General features: G+C 52.8%; 1 protein-coding gene across 1 annotated transcript in view; it reads right to left on the bottom strand.

The window, feature by feature from the left end:
• Positions 1–7,415: 7,415 nt before the first annotated feature.
• TGFBI (transforming growth factor beta induced) overlaps positions 7,416–21,743 on the bottom strand; it is a 32,933-nt gene continuing 18,605 nt past the window's right edge. Inside the window, exons 7-17 of the mRNA XM_044227038.1 lie at positions 20,588–20,729; positions 17,863–18,075; positions 16,912–17,049; positions 16,220–16,365; positions 15,396–15,532; positions 14,496–14,626; positions 11,951–12,075; positions 10,582–10,684; positions 9,933–10,012; positions 8,581–8,605; positions 7,416–8,078 (exon numbers count right to left, since the gene is read on the bottom strand). Of these exons, the coding sequence (XP_044082973.1) occupies positions 8,038–8,078; positions 8,581–8,605; positions 9,933–10,012; positions 10,582–10,684; positions 11,951–12,075; positions 14,496–14,626; positions 15,396–15,532; positions 16,220–16,365; positions 16,912–17,049; positions 17,863–18,075; positions 20,588–20,729 (1,281 nt within the window). The 3' untranslated portion in view covers positions 7,416–8,037. The remainder of the gene's footprint in view (positions 8,079–8,580; positions 8,606–9,932; positions 10,013–10,581; positions 10,685–11,950; positions 12,076–14,495; positions 14,627–15,395; positions 15,533–16,219; positions 16,366–16,911; positions 17,050–17,862; positions 18,076–20,587; positions 20,730–21,743) is intronic.

Here is a 21,743-nt window from a genome sequence, read left to right on the forward strand (position 1 = left end):
GCTATTGAGAATTACCTTCAAAGAGTTACTTTCCATGGGGGTTATTCCTCCTGGTGGAACTGTCACAACAGACCAGAGATAAAGGTGTTTCCATGTCACTCAGGGGCCCAAGGGCTCACATCAGTGTGGATTCTGTCATGTGGAAAAGGTTTTGAGTTCGGGGTGAAGATCTCCCCACCCTCCTGACGTTTGCAGGGCTTCTCACCCGAGAGCCCGTCAGAGGACCTCTCGACCTGGTGGCGGCATTCTCTCTCCCCTCTCTTGGTGTCACTGTGCCGTGAGCGGCTGCCTCTGTGCACAGTTAGAGGCTCAGAAACCAGGGGGCTGTGAACTGCCCACTCGTTTTATGTTTATGAACGTGTATTTATTTACCGTGTGTCCAAGTGGGATGTTTAAAAGGCAGAGGTCTTGCTGCGCCCCAAAAGCTTGTTGTGTTAGGGAATTCGGGTCTGTATGAAAGGTACATAGAGTGGGGTTCCAGAGAGAGTGGTCCTCAAAACCCTGTACTGTAGGGACTTGGTCCCGAGGACAGGGTCCCGGCTTGTACTGGGAGCTCCTGGCTCAAGGAACATCAGGAACCCCTGCTCTAGGCAGGAAGTTAATAGGACCTGAATGGTGGTGTTTCCTGTCAGAGGAGGGCTGGGATTTGAGGCTGCATCTTGGCAGCTCAGAGACTGTTGTTGCTTTGCTCTCTGGCATGTTCTGAGGAGCCGTGCTTGTATGTTGGAAGAACTGAGGATACAGGTGTGTGTGTGCCTGCACGCGTGTGTGAGTGTACACCCTAGCCCCGTGTTGTTCCCCTCCCCAACCATGGTGTGACCAGCCACCACCTGGGGCTGTCTCCCTCACCCTCCACTTCTTAGAGCCAGACTGAAAGCTGTCACCGGGGAAAGGTCCCTGCGTGCAGATGGCTTCCTTGAGCTCGAATTACTTATGGGCTGTTGCCAGGAAGCCACAGGGACTTAGAGGCCCTACTGACAGGGGAGAGAGTGGTTTTTCCATCTGTTCACTCAAAAACTCATTTCCGCCCAAATGAGGATATTTAATCAAAAGTCTTTCCTCTCTGTCTCTGCTACTCCCAAACCTCAGACCTTCTTCCTTCAATACAACTAGAGGAGGAGGAGCCTAGAAATGGGGGAAACTACCTAAGTGTGATATTTCCTCCCCAGGGGAGTTAGAGGGCCAGGTCCCCTGCTCAGGATAAGTCAATTGCTCTGTGGTGTGATTAACCAGCCATTTGTCTGTTTTCTGGAGCAGATGTTTTCCTTCTCCTGGGGCCTGCTGGCCCACAGGTGCCCTCTCTCCAATAAGGGCAGGGGAGGGGGTGAAGGATCTTAGCCAGTGTGGACTGAAGCAGACCAGAGCAGGCCACCCTCTGCTTTGCTGGGAGAGCTCTGAGGAGAGCGCTGGAGCCAGGCATCCTCCAATCCACATGCCTAACAGCCTTCTGGAAAGATGCTCCAAGTGTCTGGAAAGTTCCCTCTTCCTTTTCAGTGGGCAACAGGGACCCAAGGCCACCTTGTTCAATCAAGGGGTTTATTTCCAGTCTGGAAACCAGGCTCTGGGGTAACTCCTTTTGAACACTTACTGTGGGCCAGACCCTGTGCTGGATGCTGGGACACAGTGGTGGGACAGAGAACAGCTCACACCTTCACAGGGGAAGTCAAAAAGGAAGTAGAGAATGACTCCGAATAAGTTATTAAGACTATGATAATGGGTGCACAAGGGATGATGGAAGGGCCTTCTGAACCAGGCATGAAGGATGAAACTAAAAGGGTAAACGATTTCTAGATTTTCTTTCACCTACAGGGTTCTCATTCCCTGAAAATTGTCTCTATTCACACTCAAACCACAAAATGTATCCATTTTGTCTTTGTTCCCTCTCACTCCAGATGCAGTCCTCTTGTCTGCACTGACCATGTGCTTGCTGAGACCACTGATGACATGCACGTGGCCCAATCCAGTGGGCACACCTGTAACTTAACAGGGCTGACATGCCATCCCTCTTGGAAGACTCTCCTCCCTTGGCATCCACAGCTCCACACACAAGTTCTTGGGTCTTTTGCAGCTTTCTCTTCTTCTGCCAGGCCTCCGGATGCCAGAGAGTCCCAAGGCTCTCTTCTTTATCTGTGCACTCTTGCTAGGTGATCTCACCTAGGCACTGTGTGTGAATAATTCTTATATGCAATGACTCCAAACACCTCAACTCAGTCCTGACCTCTTCCCTGAGCTCCGGGCTTGGATATCGAGGAGCCTCTTTGACATCCCACTCCGATGTTTAAAAGGCTTCCCCAACTCCAAATATCCAAAGTAGAGTCATTATTTTTCTCCTTCTGATAGCCTCTCCTTCACTCTTCTGCATTTTAGAAAAATGGACACCAGCTTTTAGCCAGCTGTTTGAGATAGAAAATCACCATCTTTGAATTCTCCTTTTCTTCCTCACCAGTCCTCCAACCTAATCCCAAATCCTGTCTGTCCTACCTCCAGGATAGACCTCATCCCTCCATGTCCTTCCGTCTCTAGCGAGGACCTGGTCCTCTGTCTTCTCTTGCCTGCATAGCTCTGACCGCCTCCTGACTGGTTTCCCAGCTTCCACTCATTCCCTCCACCCTAAAGCCAAAGCAATCTTCTAAACACAAACTGGGAAATCAAGAAAACAATGTCGTTTACAGTATCATCAACAAATTAAACACTCAGGAATTAATGTAACCAAGGTTCTACGAAGGATTTATATATAGAAAAGAGTAAAACACTGTTGAAAGAAATTAAAGAGGACAAAAATAAACCAAAGACATCCTGTGTTCATGGGTTCAAAAACGTAATATTGCAAAGATGTCTATACTGTACCACAAAGTGATCTACAGTTTCAGTGATATACCAATGAGGTCTTTTTGCAGAAATATAAAAATCCATCCTAAAACTCATATGAAATCTCAAGGGACTCTGCATATCCAAAAAAAAAAAAAAATCCTGAAAAAAAACAGACAACTCACATTCTTGATTTCAAAACTCACGACAAAGCTACAACAATCAAGACGGTGTGGCTCAACTCATTAAAAACAGACCTATAGACCAATGAAACAGAGCACAGGCATAAAACCTTGCATATGTGGCCAAATGATTTGCAATAATAGTGGCAAGACCATTCAACAGGAAGGTGACAGTCTTTCCAACAAATGTGACTGTGAAAACTGGATGCTTGCATGAACTGAACGCAGACCCTTATCCCATACACAGAAACTAACTCAAAATGGGTGAAGGATCTAAACGTAAACACTTCTGGGAGAAAACATAGGGGAAAAGCTTAACGACAATGGATTCAACAATGATCTCTAGCATATGGCACCAAAAGTATAGGGAACAAAAGAAAGACAGACAAATTGGACTTAATAAAAATTAAACATTTTTTCTCATCAATGGGCACTATCAACAAAGTTAAAAGGCAACCCATGGAAAGGGAGAAAATATTTGCAAATCATATGTTTCATGAAAGATTAATATCCAGAATATATAAAGAATTTCAGTAACATTCAAGGAGCCAATAACCTAATTCAAAATTGGGCAAAGACTTGAATAGATATTTCTCCAAAGAAATACAAAGGGCTGATAACCACATGAAAAGATGCTCAAAGTTGCTCATAATTAGGGAATGAAATGAAATCAAAACCACATCCATTAGAATGGGTTTTATAAAAACAGAAAACAGCAAGGCAAGAATGACATGGAGAAACTGAACCCCTGTGCACTGTTTGTGGGAAGTAAAATAACACAACCACTGTGGAAGCGGTATAGCAATTGCTCAAAGATTTAAAGGTTTTATTTATTTGAGAAAGAAAGAGAGAGCACATGCATGCATGTGCCTGGGGGTGGGAGGAGGGGCCGGAGGAGAGGGACAAGGAAGCTTCTCCCTGCTGAGCGCAGACACCAACACTGGGGCTCCGTCCCAGGACCCTGAGATCAAATCCAGAGTCAGGTGCTCAACTGACTGAGACTCCCAGGAGCCCCATTTCCTCAAAAAACTAAAGATGGGATTATCATATGATCCAGCAATTCTTTTTTTGGGTATATACCCCAAATAATTGAAAATGGACTCAAATATTTGTACACCCATGTTCATAGTGGCGTTATCCACAATAGCCTGCAAGTGGGAGTGACCCATCCTCCATCAGTGGATGAATGTGGCGTATGAGCAATGGAAGATTCCTCAGCCTTGAAAAAGAAGGACATTTGCACACATGCCATCACGTGGACCAACCCAGAAAGCATCCTAAGGCAAAAAAAACAGTCACCCAAGAACAAGTACTGTACGATTCCATTTATATGAGGTACCTAGAGTGGTCAAATTCATAGGGACAGAAGGTCAAACAGAGATGACCAAGGCCCGGGGGGCAGGGAGCAGGGGGAAGGAGAATGCAGAGCTCGTGTTTTGTGGGTTTCAGTTTCACCCAATGAGATGAAAAGGATCCTGGAGATGATCGCACTACAATGGGAATGTACTTGATGCCACAGAACTACACATTTTTATTAAAATGGTTGGAAAGAAGAGCCTGCGCGGCTCAGTCAGTTGTGCGTCTGGCTCTTGGTTTCCACTCAGGTTGTGATCTTGTGGGTCATGGGATCCAGCCCTCCATCGGGCTCCCCACTCAACGCAGAGTCTGTTTGAGAGTCTCCCCTCTGCCCCTCCCCCCACTCATGTGTGCTTGCTCTCTTTCTCTCTCTCTCTCTCTCAAATAAATGAACAATCTTTTAAAAAATGATTAAAAAGGTAAATTCCCTGCTGTGTATATTTTACCACAATGAAAATGTGATCAGGACATACTGTTCTTTCCACCCAGAGCCCCCTCCCCGGCCCCCCGCGTTCTTCAGGGTGTTCACTCCATTGTCGCTCTCACCGATAAGAGCTTCCAGATGGGACAGCCTCCTGCTCTGGATGGCCGTCTCCCATAGGCCTGAGACCATAGCCCGAAGGTTCCTGGGGAGCAACCAGGACCCCTCCCCCAGGTCCCAGAGTCCTCTCCCCACCAAGAAGTTAGCTGTGCCTGAGGCTCTGTCTGGGGTCCTTTAGCTCCTTCAGGCCTACAGACGGGTGTGTGTATGGGGGGGTGAGTGTGAATGTGTGACCGTGTGAGAGTGTGTACATGTGAGTGTGTAAGCACTTGGGAGTGTGCGCACTTCCCTGAACCACCTTGGTCCCAGGTTTGGTCACAGGATCCCACGGAGAAGATGTTTCTTTCTTTGCCAGGCAGGCCTGGCCAGAAGTGGCCTCATTTGACTTCTCGGGAGAGGGCGCTGGGCCCATCCCTCATTCCATGGCCTTCTCTCCTGGCTTTGGAAAGTTTTCTGAGCAGAGTATTCCGGGAAGCTCCTCTCAGACCATGACACTGAATTATGGCTTCAAGCAGAGAGGGAAATTTCCCCTGCCAGGGCCCCTGTGCTCAGGGTCTTTCCAGTGCTCTCTACCCTGAAGGCCTGCCAGCTGCCTAGTGACAGCAGAGAGAGAAGGGAACTAGCAAAATGCTTGGCCTTCCTCCCACTCCTTCCTTTTCCTCACTGGGGCCCAAGGGGCAGGGGTCAGCCCAGCACTAAGCAACCTCCTGGTTGGGCTGCCCTCTGGCCTTCTGTTGGAGGGGAACACGGGGCAGGTGCACACCTCCCTCCAGCAGTCCCCCAAACATCCAGCACCGACCCTTCAGCCCTGGGCATCCGTTCCCAGATAGGAGCCCCTAATCCTTAGCCTGGGGTCTCCAAGAACAACATAGGTGGGGGTGAGAGGAATCAGGACCCAAAAAAGAGAGCTTTATCTTTTTCGGCTGGGAAGGGAAGGCAGGACCAGGCTGTGTGTGGTGCTCAGTATGTAGGAAGGACACTCCAGCTGAAAAAGTGGAGTGTCCTTGTCAGGGAGGCTGGGATGGAGGCCGGGCAGCGATCACAGGCACAGAGGGAGGGGTCTGGGCATTTTTAAGGAACTTGTGTTGGTTTTTATTTTAAATGAAGGGATCTTTAAAAGTGATCCTAACCGCTTCTTAGGATTCTGGTGTTTTCTTGGTCAGTCCGGGCTGTGCATTTCGGGTGCTTAAATGAAGTATGGAGGCAGCATATCCAGCAGGAACTAGCTGTCACTGGCAGCCCAGCCAGCACGGCCCCTGGGGCTGGGTGAGCAGGGCAGAGCTGTGGAGCAGGACTGGGAGCCGCAGAAGGCTGTCACCTCTCAGGACACCCCTCCCCGAGCCCTTCACCTCCAGGAGAGCTCCTACACCTGCTCTCATCCCCTCTCACTTCCAAGAGCTCCCAGCGTCCCTTCCTCCATCCCTACTTCCGCAGATTCTTCCTCATCTGTCACAGAAGCACAGGCCACAGTACCATTAGCCAATGCGCAGCTCCCTTCCCCATGAGCATGGACGCTTCACGAGACTGAGGCCTCACACAGATATTTGTGGAGGGACCGAGGAGGTCTGCGGAGTGGTGGATGAGTGGCTGTAGGTATGATAGGTAGTGTCTGTCTGCCCCAGACTCAGCGGGACGGGCTCCATCTGGGCCGCCACCGCTGTCCCCAACCATGGCGCTGAGTTCTGTGTTGGTCTCCAGGTCCTGGAGGTAAAATGACCTGTCCCCAGATAAGGGGGCTCTCTTTGGCAGACACCAAAAAAGGGCTCTCAGCTGCACGGATCCTGAGCAACCCCAGATATCGGGATAGAAATCAGGATACCTAATGCTGTGCTAGGCATCTTGTGGGAATCATCTCGTTTATTCTGCAGAATGGACCTCAGATGGAGATGCTCTGGTCAGCCCCCTGGGACCATTCTGGGAACAGGCCCTGACAGTTTAAGGCCACACAGGCAGGGTGGTGATGCCCTGGCTGTACTAGGCTGTCAGTGCTGAGGATATTTCAAAATGGAGAAGACCAAAGGAGCCAGGGAAAGGATTTGTGTGAGGGTTGGCACAGGGAGTATGGGCCTGGAAAACCTGGACAGAATCCCATGCCAAATGGTGGTCCCCGGGAGGCAGAACGCTTGGGTGCCGGTCCCGGCTCAGCTATCTGCTGTGCTCCCAGGGCCTGTCCCTTTCCTGAGCCTCAGCATCCTCATCTGTATAATGGGACCATGCAGGAACCTCTCCACAGGGTAGTGCCGAGCATTCAAAAGTCCAACACGAAGGCAGGGGTCACAAGGCTGGATGGGAGATGGGGACTTCCGGCCAACAAGAAGAGGCAAGGGAACACAGAGGACTCGAGCCCCCAGGGCCCATAGAGGCTGAAAGGAAAATGAGTTCGACAAAGATGGAGCATGTCCCACAGACCATCCCCTCGGGGCTCCTTGTCACGCTGCTCCTGAAGGACCAGCACAGCCCCAAGAAGCAGACAGCCCCCCGACCTGGTGAATACCCAGGCCGGCCCACGCTTCCCGTCCACACAGATATACGTTTCTTTAGTTTTATTATTACAAACACACGATGGCTCTGCCACACCTGGGAAATCCTGGGCTCTGCATGCTCTCTCTCTCTCTCTCCCCTCCCTTTCCTACCTGGACAGGGCCACCAAGAAGCGTCCAAGCCGCGTGCAGGCACAAGACATGTCTGACAGAGCGATTCAACTCATAGCTTATAACGATGCCATTTCTCCAGTTGTAAAAGAGCTTTACAAAAACTGTGCCAGGACTCCCCTCCCCCCACCCTCATGATGCCGGACTGCCTGATCTGTGTTCTGTGAGCGCCACAAAACTTCAGCCCCCTTTTTCAGAGCACTTGGCACAGGCGGGAAAGTCCACGTTCAGGACAGGTCCTTTTCAGAAGCGACTATCGGGCAGGGACATCCAGGTCTCCACAAGCAGTGGGTTAACAAGCCATGTTTGGGGAAAAAAAAAAAAAAAAAAGACATCTCTTTCCCTCCTCCCTCCACCCACCCAGGGCTCAGATCTCATTCTGGTGCAGCCCAGGTACACTGAAGTGTGATATTTGGTTTTAGAAACATTCAGTCTCTTTGGTAAACTCAGAGAAAGTGGCGGTGAGCTGCCGATGTGCCTTCTTCCCACGTCCTCCGCGCTAATGTTTCATCCTCTCTAATAACCGCTGATACACAGGGGCTGGAAGAGAGAAGTTTCCTAAGTGGAAAGGATGCGTATCTGTCTAGGACAGAGCCACGTGCAGGGCCAGCAGGTCCTCCGCCTGCTACCCTCCCCTGCCCCCCTGCTTTTTGGTTTGGGGGATGTCCTGTCTTATTCCACAATGGAACAAAGATCGTGATGTCTCGGTCCATGATGTAATGGGAACTGGGACTTCGGCCATCTACTAGCTTTGACCTAAACCACCATGTGCTCCTGCTAACGGCACATGCAATATTCCCAGGTTCCCAAAGCCAAAAACTCACAGCAACCTTCAAAGGCTGGTGCTCTTAGTATCTCCATCTCACAGAGATGGGAACTGGGTGTTCTGCGTCTGACCCCAAAGACCATGCTTGTTTTATTGCACCATGACATTCTCATCTATATACAGTGGATGGCAGGTTTGTGCCTGCTCGGGGGAGGGGGGTGGGGGGGGCAGGCCCGAGCACCTGTACAGAGGACTTTAAACCCAGGCCAGACTTACCTAGTTTCACAGAGGTCCGGGCAGCCTGAAAGAAAACACCAAGTGTCAGGTTTCTAGTGAAAGTTGTACCTGCCCCTGCTCGTGGCCCCATGGCTATCCCTACTCAGAAAAAACGCTGGGGGTGAAAAAGAGGAAGGGGAGTGTATAGCTACTGGGTCCTAGAGAGCCCTCAGGTGGTTTTGGCAGTCCCAAGCACAGTGTAAGCCCCAAACAAGTAGAGTCTGGGATAGATATTTCTGGGAGACCCCAAAGCCAGGCTTCCACCAAGAGTGCAGCCTAGAGTTTGGGGAGCTGGGACAGCATAGTGGGTAGGAGCTCACTCAAGAGTAGGAGCTCAAGGCCAAGTACCCTTCTCAAGGGTCACGAAGAAAACCTCTGTCCAACTGGGGAGGGTATGTGCTTTTGGGTAAATTGGAAGGGGAGATGAACCATGAGAGACTATGGACTCTGAAAAACAATCTGAGGGGTTTGCAGTGGCGGGGGGGTGGGAGGTTGGGGTACCAGGTGGTGGGTATTATAGAGGGCACAGCTTGCATGGAGCACTGGGTGTGGTGAAAAAATAATGAATACTGTTTTTCTGAAAATAAATAAATTGGAAAAAAAAAAAAAACCAAAAAACAAAAAAAAGAAAACCTCTGTCCAAAAGTAAAGGACACATTCCAGCTCCAGGACTCTGGGTAACAGCACCTCCAGCAGCTTCTCTCGAAAGGCAAACTTTCTATAAGGTGCCCAGGTTCCTGAAGGCCTCCACCTCATGCAAAGCAGCAAAGGAGACTGAGTGGGGCTTCTAGGCCCCCGGCAAGCTGGGGAGCAGAAAGAGAAGCGCAGGAAAAATCGGAGAGGTTCTAAGGAGGAAGCAGAGCTGAGGCAAGGAAGGAAGGTTCCCCCAACACCTGCCCTGTATCCAGATCCCACACCACTGCCTCAGAGAGCCCCAGCATTCCCCAAGACAGGCCATGCCATGAAAAACAGAAGGGGATTTAGAGGCCCAGGCTCAGGCCAGGCAAGGCCACAGTAAGGTGAATTCGGGATGGGTGGCCTTCCTTGGATAGATGAATTCCAGAGCTTTATCTGTCCTCACCAGCAGTGGCTTACCCACGGAATGAGGGTCAAAGACCTCAGTTTAAAGGCCCCAGCTTTTGCTCACAAAGGAAATAGGGTATGCCTGGGCTCTTTCCTCAGAACTCCACTCAGGCCAGTGCTAAGGATGCCTGTATGGAGGTGGGGAGAGGTTTCACGGAGTCCTGGGAAAGCACAAGGAAGGAAGACAGGAACCCGGAGAGCCCCCTGAATGGGCCCAAGCAGAGGACCCACAGCGGCTCAGACCACAGGCAAACCTAGAGGCATCTCACCCTGGAATATGCTGATGCCTGTTTGAAGATTTCAAGTGCAGAGTCTGCAAGTTCATCCCCTCGCTCCTGAGGTTTGATGGCTGGAGACAAAAGAAGATGCAACACTGGTGAGAGCAAATCTCTTAGCACAGCACTGACAGCAATCAGGACTGAGGGGCACTGCTGGGCTTGCTGGTTCACGTTCTCCCATGGATTTTTTCCATTATAACTTTCTCTAGTTCACAGTGGAATGTGGCCCATGGGGAAAGAACGCAAGGAAAGGTGAGTGTACAGTGCAGACAGAGGCTGGACCCAAGTTCAATCTTGCTGGAGGTAAAGAGAATTCCCATCAGGCACGATGGCTTAAGACATGTGGGCTGGGAGTCACGTTCATCACATCCATGGGTGACAAATAAGTGGGCTGTGTCTAAGTGGGGCTAAGACAGGCAATTCAGCAAAAAGAAATGCGTCCTCTAGTTTCTAGTGCAGCACAGTGGAAACCCACACTCCCTAATTCACTTTTCAATCAGCTCCAGCGATGCCGTCCATGGAGGCCCTGGGTGGCATGTCCCGTGCTCTTATCTTTAGTTTTCCTGTCAAGCACCAGTTGCCATGCGTGCAGAAGGGTCAGCTGCAGGCTGAGGGGGGATGGGCTAGATTAAGACCTTACCTGGAGGCTGCAGGACGCTGGAGATGGCGTAGACCACGCCGTTGGTGGCCATGATGTCAGCTTCTGCAACTGGCTCCTTATTGACATTCACGATGTTGTTTTTCTGGGAGAAAAAGAGACGACACAGACCGCATGGATCTTGCTCACTCAGTGCGAATTTACTGAGTGCTCCCAGAGGCCAGATCGTGTGTTAGACGTGAGGGATACGCTGGGGAATGGAACGGCCTCTGCCTGCCACACGCCTTTAGCTCGGTGGCCGCGTTCTAACATCGGCATGTGGCTCAGTGCAGTGTCATCTACAGAAGAGCACCCCACGCTGTCACGTTGTCCTCTCAGCACTGTGGGCTGAAGAGGGGGGTGTTACCACCCCACTTAGCAGAAAAAGAAACTAAGACCCAGGATGGGCCTGGTGTCTCCTTTAAGCTAAGTAGATGGGACGGCAGGAAACAGAAGCCAGGCCTCCAGCTCCTCCAGGGCTCCTTCCACTTGTCCTCAGTGGCCCACCTTTCTTACAGGAGATGCACCCAGGTGTCTACCTCAGTCCTTCCTGAACAACTCAAAGGGGAAGGGGGAACGGAAGGCTGTGATGGGACCCCAATCCCCCAAACTAGGAGTCAACAAGTCCTCATGTTCTGTCTCCCTCCATGCATCCTCAGGCTCCAGAGGGAAAGTGGTAAGCAAAGGGATGGCTGAAGTTAAGGAGAGAGGGGCCCAGCACCGAGGCTGGGCTAGCCATATTCTGGAAGATGGTTGGCTCCACAGGGAAGTCCAGTGACCTTGGCTGGTACAGCCAGGCAGGCCACAGGCAGCTTCACTGAGCTTGGCTGCCCATCTGTTCTCTCTCTCCAGTGAGGACGTCCCCTCAGGCAGCTTCAAAGTGGAACACGTGTCATCAAGGTGCAGAGCCAGGGGCAGCTCGCGACCGCGCATCTGAAGAAAAAGCCGCTAGGGACAGTCTGGATCATGGTGGGGCTTGGTGAGCCCCAGATTTGAAGGGATGGGGTGAGAAGGGGGCTGGGGATTGATCCCTCAAGCTGCACGAGTAATTGCCCATCATCTTAAGGGAAGGAAGACCTAACGGCCTCTCCCCTATGCCAGTCAGACGCTTGATTCCCCAGCAAATCTAGACGTTTCTATTTGTGTCTAAGCACCATCTCGCCTGATTTCCCCGAAGACCCTTTTCTCTTTTCTATTTTTGGGCAGAATGTCCTCAGAGATCCAAGGTGCACCTTTGAGACTCTGTGTGCTCTGTGTGTGTGTGTATGTGTGTGTGTGTGTGTGTGTTTATGTGTGACCCTGGCCAGGGGTTGGGAGGTGCCCGGGGGTCCCAGCGTGCACAGCTGGCCGCCTAGTTCTCAGGCACACTCACCGAGCTGACTTCTAGCTTGTCCCCCTGGAGAGACTTCAGCCGCACCAGGGCCCCGATGCCCCCACTGACCAGGATCTCGTCGCCAATGTGGTATTTCAGGATGTTGGCTAGCTCCTTGGCATTGCCTGCAGGTTTGTGGGAAAGAAGGGAGAGCAGAGTTCCTTGTAAGCCTGGTAACCAGCTCCGCTGTCTAGAAGGACCGGGAGGGGTGGCAAGCGGTGATGGCCGAGACGTAGAACTCCGTGACCAGATGAGGAGCACATGGTGGGTGTGCTCGGCCCAGGTGGGCTGCCTGCCGGAGGCTCTGGGGACAGAGGCAACATCTGTGGCCGTGAATCTGCCTCTGTAGTGGGGAGGGCGGGAACGGCTGGGTTAAGCAAGAGCTCTCTGTGCTGCCGAGGAGTTAATCCATACTCCTCTGTGAGTATGACTCATTTTTCCATGAGCTAAATATTTGCTTGGAAAGTCAGGAACCTTTCCAGCACCGGCATCTGGGACATTTCATCATCAGCATGGCTCCCGACGGTTATAACACAGTAGTGAAATATTTACACATTCTGCCCTCAAATGCATATTCTGGGGCAGCCGTTTCCTGCAGGGAGAACTTAAAAGACTCAACAGCTGCCGTCTGGGGGGGCGGGCTGTGGAGCCGATGAGGTCAGGGCTAAGGGGGGCATTCCCTCTGCAGCATCCCTCCCTTCACGTCTCGGCATTCCTTCCAGCCCACATCAGCTTCTCCACCAACTGGGGAGACCATCCGATTGCTCATAAAGGTGCACAGGCATTTTCCAAATTAAGTGTGGGAGGCAATTCTTCGAGCCGCCAGCTGTCCTCTCATTTCCATCACGGCTGCCCTGATACTCACATTCCCAGCCAAGTGGCTAGATGTCCCCCAGGGCTTCTGGATGCCTATTTCTAGCATCTTGAAACTAAGAGCGGAGGAAGTTTGAAAGCATTTTGGAGAGTTCACTTAGGTACAGACAAATCCACATTAGTGCCGCGGAATGGAGCCACCAGGTATCATGTGGTTTCCAAACACCCCACAACTTGGCAGATGGGAATTCCCATTCTATAGAAATCCCGCCTGCGATGAACCATGCCAGCCCCCAGGGCAGGGGGCCTCCTTATTCCAAGACATCTAATACCTGGATTGACCTCTTGCGCCTGGCTGGCCCTCTATCACACCCCAGGAGCACTGGGGGTCTTTTCCTGCCTGCAGACCTGGCAGAGGGCACATGTGGGAAGTTTTGTCCAAGCCTCCTCCTGCACAACTGAAAATGAGAGGGAAGCGAGCAGGCTCACGGCCATCTGGGGAACATTCCACTCCTGCTGGGCCAGGAGAGGCTGGAAAGTTTACGTTCAGAATGAACTTCTCTCCTTTTCTCAGGAACATACGTCAGCATCAAAGACACAGGCATTCGTTTGCAATAAAGACTATTAAACAGGACACAAATTCGGCCCGCAGCTGCCTGCAGCCTGAACTTTCTGAATAGACAGTTCCTTCCTGCCCTGGGGCTGGAAGGAAGGTGTAGATGAGGCATGCCCAGAGGGTGGCCAAGGACCTTCCTCCTCCTCCTCTTCTCTAGCTTCCCTCCTCCTTCTCCTCAGGCTCACCTTTGTGGGAGGGCCCAAGTGTGCCCACAGGCGAGCACCAAAGCTCCACACTACACCCCCACCCCGAACCCCAACATCACAGCCATCGCCGGGGGAGGACGTGTGCCCAGCGCTGCCGGCAACACCTCATTGACTCCACACTCCACACAGCAAGGCACCCTCATTTTTCTAACGGGAAAACGGAAGCTCTGAGAGGTTGAAGGACTTGCTCGACATAACTCACCTGGTGAATGCCAGAGCCAGGAATTAAAACTGCTTTTAAGTGATCCAGGAATCTAAGCCCTTAACCACCGGGGTTATCTCTCAAACATCCTCAGCTAAATTTCTCAGGGCCAGGAAGAGCTTCTCTGGGAAAGCGTTGGCCCTGAGGGACATTTCACACAGGTAAATGGCTTCCTTATGGCTGTCCTCACAGGTTCTCACGAGGAAGACATGTCTCAGTGACGGGGCTCGTTGTCACCCACTCAGGGTCTCTCTACTCTTCTCTGCCTTGCGTGGTACCCAGGGAGACTGACCGCTGTGACGCACGCCATCCAGGGTCCCTTGCCACCTTCTCATGGCTGACAGGAGGCCCACGCAATGGGCCTGTGGGAGGAGAGGGAGGCTGAAGGACTCTGGCCCCCTTGCCTTGGCTCTGCCCGCAGCTGCATGTGGGCTCTGGTTGCTGTCCTGTGCCCCTCCCCTGAGCTCCAGTTCCCCCTGTTCCCTCCTCCCCCTGGCCTTCCCTAGCCCCGGGCCTGCGGTGGGAAACACTTTTCCCTGGGTGTCCTCATCCTTTGCTGGTCCCTTACTCCTGCCCACACTTCTGCAGTTTCTCCATTAAGTTCCTTTCAGTCAAACCCTTGGTAATGAGCCCCCTGTTTCCTGCTGGTCCGCTGATGATTCCAGTCACGTTAGAAACTATGCAAAATATACTTCGCTTGGTCTTTACCCAAGAGTTTGTTCAGCTCTTCTGGTGGCATGGCTTGGAAGGCCTCATTTGTAGGAGCAAAGACTGTGTAGACCCCTTCCCTGTTGAGCACCTCCGTCAGCCCAGCAGACTGGATGGCGGCCACTAGCATGCTAGGGAGACACACAGAGAAAATGTCACCTGCCTGTGACAGGGAGGGGATGCCCACTTTCCCAAATATCTCCCCACTGCTGGGAGGCAGACCCCAGAACTAGAATTTACACCCCCTTGCTGGTTTTCACCCCTTGCTCATCATGCACAAGGAGGGAAGACTCCATTCTGCATATTTGCTCCATAAATGTTCAGCTCCATCAAACAGTCAGAGGTCAGAGGCCAGGGGGGAGCAGGAAGGAAGAGGCCAAGCCACCGGGCCCCTGGGGATGTGATTCAGGGGAGTGCAGGGGGTAGGGGCCTCCTGGCTCCGGTGTCACAGCACCCAGGGGTAAGCAAGCAGGTCAGAAATGGAGAAAGGGGGCAAGAGAACGAAGTGACACAGGGAGCTTGAGAAGGAGCAGCAAGGAGTCTTCAGTGGCCCCAAGGAGATATTGTGCCAACTGAGACTCATCCCACACTCAAAATGGGGTGCTCTCAGCTTACTTGGGACCTCAATATGAGAGTGTGGTATCTTTCTTGCCCTTCATATGAAAATGCAGCCGCTTCCCTGTTCCCAATGATGTGGGGATTACAGTCCCAGAAATAACCCTTCTTCTCAACATAAGCTTCCAGCGTGAGCCTCGCCCTTCCCAGATCCCCAGGCTGGAAGGTCACCAGGACACCGCCAGTGTGCACGGAACCCCCCGAGGCAGTAGGGAGTTTGACAGATAGCTGAGACCCAGCGTCCTGACCCTTGGCAGAAGTCTTCCATGGCATGAGGCAGGTTACCTGAAGCGATTGTCCCCCTTCAGGACGTCCATGACAGTCCCCATCGGAGGGGTGAGCATTCGGTCCATGGTGAAGAGCGTCCCATATCTCCCCCTCTTGTCGTGAGCAGCAATGCAGCTGTTCTCGATACACAGGCTCTGTATACCAAAGAGGGGCAGACATAGGTCATCCACCCCAATGAGGCCTCCTGATGTGCTCCAGGCACACACTGGTGTCTTCAACCGCACAGAGCAGTGAATGTGCGCTAGAGTGGGTCATTACAGAGAGGATAAAATGTCGTGTTTTCTCCAGGAAAGGAAAAATAAAAATAGTGTTCCTTAAGGAGAAAGGGTCACTGGGCCCCACTGAAGTTACAGAGAGGCCCCACGATGAGACTGTCCCAGTACACGTGAGGTCCATCGGCGATGATGAGATCAATAGATCAACTCTACTGAATTGTTTACTTTAACAGATGACAACCGTCTTTAGTTACTGGTACTGGCAGGTCCCAAGGAATACACCTGTGTTGTACTGTGCTTTCTGGCTGAGAGTCCACAGTAACTGTTGAGTTTGAAGATAGAAAACAGACAGGAGAAGGGAAAAGAGAAACTTTTGGACCAGGGAGAGCTGTGTTTCAGTTCAGAAGACTTCTCTTTGCATAAGCTAAGGATTCAAAATCTCCATCCCTCTGCCCCTGTTGATCACACTGAGCTCGATGTGGACCACTGCCTACCTAGTCAGCTATATGCTACATACCCACATATATAATTTTTTTTTCTTTAATACAGCTTCCATTTCTTAGAGCTGAGGCAAAGAAAGAGCATGATTTAGGAGCCAGAACTTACATTGCGATAAACAAAAACTCTCAGTTTTTTGCCACCCAGAGTGTCCAGGGTCTGTCCATGATACAGATACTTGGAAGCTAGCTGCTCTTTAATCATGTGATTCAGAAGCAAATTCTTTGTATGTGCATCAATGTTAGGGGTTCCATCTGCAAGAGAAGGTGGGTTCGGTCCAGAGGCATGCTCCAGAAAGGAAGAGAACGAGAGACAAATGCAGTGGGAAGCCCAACCCTCCTTGCACTTGAAAATGGGAGATTGAGAAATCCAGGGAGGCTGCCAATATTCCTTAACATCTGGCATCTTCTGAAAATCAACCAAACACAAGAGGGTCTAGATAATCGAGGGTGTCTGGAGTTTTGCCCGTGGAGGGAGGGGGAGGCACGGACACCCCTTGGCCCCGTCCTCCACCTTCCCCTCGGCCAAGGCTCAGCTGTATCCTCGCTCTGACCTTCTGCCGATCACATGAGCGGTTGATTCTGCGAATAAAAAGGCGCTCTCTGGCCAGCTGCAAACTCTTGGATTGGATTGATTTGAAGACCAGACCCCCAAATGCATTCTCTGCTCTGCCAGATGATACAGCAGAGCCCCTGAGGTTTCCGGTGAGCCGGTGGAAGCACTAACGCTGGCGGGGTGCTGTCCCTCTAGGAGGGTGCTGTGGAGGTGACCCGCTCCTGGGACTGCCCTCACCACGTTACCTTTGAATACAGAATTCATGGGGGCCAGAAGGGTCAACCGCTCCTTTCCGGAGAGATGAGTGCCGAGGCCAGCCTGTCTGAAAAGGTCAACGGCTGTGGAAACATCAGACTCCGCAGCCAACTCAAACAGCGTCTTGGCTGCAAGGAAAGAGAACGCAGGTTCAAAAGTTACAAGTGCTGTTTTCATTTATCCTCCGTCCACCCCACAGCATGACGCACACCAGCAGGAATGTCATCTCGTGAGTCAACAGCCCTCTCAGCCCCGCAGCGGCACAGCGGGCTCGTGTCATCAGGCCCGTGGTCCCCTAGGTCTCCTGGGCAGGGCAGGGAGGTGAGGAGCGGGAGGCAGAGGCCAGTCTCTGTCCTTGCCTTCAGCCAGGGTGCCGTCTAAGGCCTGCGGCAAGGCAGCGTGGTCTGTGTCGTGGCTTCTGAGGGTCCCATGATGCCAGTGACCACACCCACAGAAAGCTCACTTCTGGTTTGGTTTTCTTCTGTGAAATTGCTTCACTTCTGGGCAACCGACCTCCCTGGAATTCCAGAATGGGGCTAGCCTGCTGCACAAAGCCCAAGCCAAAGTCCACTCAGTCATTTCTCCCAGGCTCAGCGAGATGGCGGGTGCTCAGAGGCCAGCAAATGGCCCTCTGCACCCAACCAGAGCGGGCTGATCTCCTGAATGGCTTCTGGGATTGAGTCAATCCCTCCCCGGCTCCCCTCAACAGCTCTCTGATGCCTCCAAAGTGACACCTGGACTCCTAGGCTTGCGGCTCAAGATTCTTTACAGTCTGGCCATGACCTGCCAGCTGCCCAGGCCCTCTTCCCTGAGGGGCTGTGAGCTGGGTGCCTGCAAGGAAATGGCCTTCACAATCCCTGAATTCCCCCAAGGGCCCCCACTGCAGATGGCAGAGGGGCCAGCAGGCCTGGCAGGATCATGGCCTTGGAGGCCTGGCTCACCTGAGTCCGGGATGAGCAGCTCATCAATGTAGTGGATCACACCATTGGTGGCCAGGGTGTCTTTATTGGAGATGATGGCCTTCCCATTGATGGTGAGCATGTCCCCGCTGCAGCCCACCTCCAGGGTGGTGCCCTCCAGGGTCTCCATGGACATCCCTGCAACGATGGCTTCTGCACACATGGCCGACTTTAGGATGTGGTTGTTCAGCAGGTCTGGGGACCAAAACAGACACAGATCAAGGGCCGTGCTGGCTCTAGGCTGATCTCAGAGGCCAGCTTACAGCCCCCGTGGCTGTGAGGATTCTGTTCTCTCTGACACGGACCTGGAGATGAGGCTGGGGACTGCGCCACCCACGGCCTCCTCTCCTCCTGCTGCTGTCCCGAGTCAGCAGGTAGACTGCCTGAGTCTGAATCCCAGCTTGGCCACTTACCCGCTGTGGGGCCCTGGGCAAGTCACTGAGCCCCTGGGAGCCTCAACTTCCTCCTCAGGTCGAGATAAGCCTAGCATTCATCTCCTGGGGATGGTGTAAGGAGGACCTGAAGCCCGGAATGTACCGCACCCAGCTCAGTGCCCGACAACACAGTCAACACCCAACAAACATTCACGACTCCCTCATTAGCACCTGAACTTGAGACTGAATTCTAATATTAGTGTCTGACCCTCAAAATGAGTTTACCCTCAGACTTTTTATCTACTGACCTTTAGAAAAACCTGAAATTTGATAGGGAAAGATGGAAACTGTAGCAAATGAGAGTTCTAGATTATCTGCGCATTTTACCTGTTTTTGTTCATTTTATCCAAGGCAAGGGCCCACTAGCTGCCAGCATCTGTCTTCGGGCTCGGGGATGGTGCTCCGTCAGACACGGTCTTTGGCACTCCCCTCACTCCACCCGTAAGTCATAAGTAGAATTTATTTCCTTGTCCGAGTGGCTCTCAGGGACAGGGCAGAGGCTGGGGGTCCTGAGGAAGCTGCAAGGAGCAGCGGGGGGACGTGACCCCCACCAGGCGGGGCAGATTCCCGGACGGCCACTCCCCCAGGTCACCAGGGCCTTTTCCCTTACAGTCTCACCGCAGAGGCAAGTTTCAATCTGTGCTGAGCGTGGGAAACCCAAACCGCACCGTCACGGATAGGAGGAAGCTCAGAGGGCCTACAGAGGCAATGAGGCACGGGGCTCCTAGAGGAGCGTCAGGGGCCTTGAAAGCCATTCGGCTGGCGGGAAGGGAAAGGACAGCCAGGCTGCCATGGAAACGAGGTCTCGGGGATTTAGCTTCTAAGGGAAGGAAGGTAAAGGCTGGGTGGGGTAAGGGTGACCTGCCAGGGTCACGGGGAGGGAGAGCAGGGCCAAGGCTGGAAGCCAGTCTTCAAACAAGCCATGCCAGCCCAAGGCTGCTTCTTGCCTCTCTGCCAAGCCATCAGAAACAGCTGAGCCTGTGAGGCTGGACTCCTGTCCCTCTGCCTTTGAGCCAGCCAGTGACGCCCCTATACCGAGGGCCTGGTCTCACAGCAAACGGGTTACTGAGCAGGAAAAGGCCCGTGTGCAAAAGGAATAAATTGCGGCTGCCTTTTCTTACAGCAAGAGTTCTGATATCTTCAAAGATGAAAACGTGTTCTGTACAAAAGCAGTTTAAGGGAGAACACAGCTCCAAATAGAAAGTTCAGTCTGCAGAGATGCGCCCACGTCCCAGCTCCTGCGGCAAGCCTCAGGACCCCTCTGGCAGCACGTGCCCCACCCCCGCCCTCATGCCCACCACCACGGGGGCGTCTGTGTCACAGCGCTCACCGCTTCAGATCCCACGACTTGTTTTTAATCCCAACCAGGCTTAAACTTCCTTGCAGACAAGCCTGTACCACGTTTCCTTTGGGGACCTGGGTTCATGCCACAGGCCAGGCACGGAGGCACCGTGACATCTGGACACAACAGATCCCCATCTGTGCTTTCAGAAAAGTGCCCTTGCCAGCCCCGCGTGGCTGCAGGGAGAACATTTTGCACTTATCGGGCCTCTGAAATATAGTAGGTATTTTAAATCGTACAGTTTGAAGTGAGTTGAATAGACTCCAAAGAAACGATGTCATCCCTAGATTGTATTTGGGAGTAATAAGTGTGTTTGGGTACACAGAGGACCAGGGGGCTGCTCCTCTCTGCAGGAGATGCAGGGGTCAGTGGCCGAGCCCGGCCTTCACTCCCCTCCCCTCTCACATGTGCTGGGTCCTTCCTTCTCCTCCAGCAATACTCAACGTACCCCTAACTGAGCAGCTCACTGAGGAGGCATGGAAGGACCCAGCTCTGAAGTCAAGTCAACTCTGACTGGTTATTAATTTCATTTTGGATTATCCACGAGGTCCCTGGCCAGACAGGAAGAGTTCAAGGGTCAACACGATGGCCCCATTCTAAGGACGCCAGGACCAGCCATCTCCTTCCCACACTTCCAAGCTGCTGCCGGCTTGGCAGACTTGCTCTGGTTTTGAGCATCGTTAGCTCTTTCTGAGTCTGGCCAGGGCCTGCTTTGGACCTCCAGCCCTGCCTTGCTCTTCAGCACAACTGCTGCCGGACAAAGGCTGCTGGGTTCTCTCCTTGTCCCTCTGACCAGGGCTCTGCTCTGGCCTCTGCAGAGACAGGGCCCAATGGGAGCAATGGGACAGGATGGTGCGCGGACTCTTCATCTTGTGCAAGAGCAGGCCTCGGGCTCAGTCTGGCCGTTCCAACGGCGCTCAGGGGTGCTCACCTCTCAGGGCTTCTGGGTCACCCAGGATCCTGTTCAAGGTTTCAGCAGGGATCTTCTCGAAGGCCTCATTGGTAGGGGCCAAGAGCGTGAACTGGCCATCCCCTTCCAGCACGGTGTTGAGCCCTGATGCGGCCACAGCAGCCTGCAGGGCAGGGAGAGGAAGGAGAGTTGCCTGAAGGCTCTGGGAGGCTCTGTAGACAAGAGGCAGGCGCCGCCTCACCAGGCCTCCTGTGAAGCGCTTCAGACTCCTAGAAGAAATGACAAGACGCCAGAGCTCACCTCTCTTGGTGTCCTCCGGGGACCTCGTCAGGACTGAGCTCCCACTACTCTGGCCGTTTCTCAATGACTTCCTCTGCCTGCGGCCTTCCCACCCCAGGCTTTGGCCTGGCCATTCCTTCTGCCCTTCCTCCTTTCTTGGCTTCTCTGACTCCTATCCCTTCACTGGGACTTGATTATAGTATCGCTTTTCTAGGTAGCCAACTTGGCGTTGCCTCCATCACCATCCCTCCCCCTGCCACTGCCCTCAGACCAAAAAGAGTCCGTTGTAAGAATTTTCAGCTTGTGTCCTCCTTGCGTAATACTTAAATAGCTCTGGGCAATGCTCCTTCTGTGAGCTCCAGGAGTGGAAGGATCACATCACCCGTTTCTACAGAGGAGTCCTAGGATCTTCTAAAAGCAGAAGGGGCCTCCTGCTGCCCCAGGGTTGGGGATACACCCCTTGGCCCCGTCTGCAGCCCTGCAGGCTCTGGCCCCCGCCGCTCTGCTGCTTCCACGCCACACACCCTCGCTGTGTACATTTCTTCACTCTGGCCCTGCCCGCCTCCTTCTTACTATGCTTGCCCCAGAGCCTTTGCCCTTGCCTTCTGCTCTGCCCGCTGTGCTCCGACCCCTGCCTTTCACGTAACTGGCCATTCTCATCCTCCTGTCCTCAGATCTGAATTCACCTCTTCCAGAGACACCCTCCCTGACCACCCAGTGCCAGCCGGGCCCCTCGGCTCACCACTCCCCGACTCCCCAATGCCTAGCCCTGTCCATGGTTACCTTGTGTGCATCTGGTCTGTCTCTCAGTTAGAACGAAAGTGCCACGGAGGACAGAAATTTGTCTGTCTCATTCACCTGTATACCCCCGGCAGGTAGAACACCACCAGGCCAGGAG

The sequence above is a fragment of the Neovison vison genome, chromosome 1 (genome assembly GCF_020171115.1).
Source record: "Neovison vison isolate M4711 chromosome 1, ASM_NN_V1, whole genome shotgun sequence".
Classification (NCBI taxonomy): Eukaryota; Metazoa; Chordata; class Mammalia; order Carnivora; family Mustelidae; genus Neogale; species Neogale vison.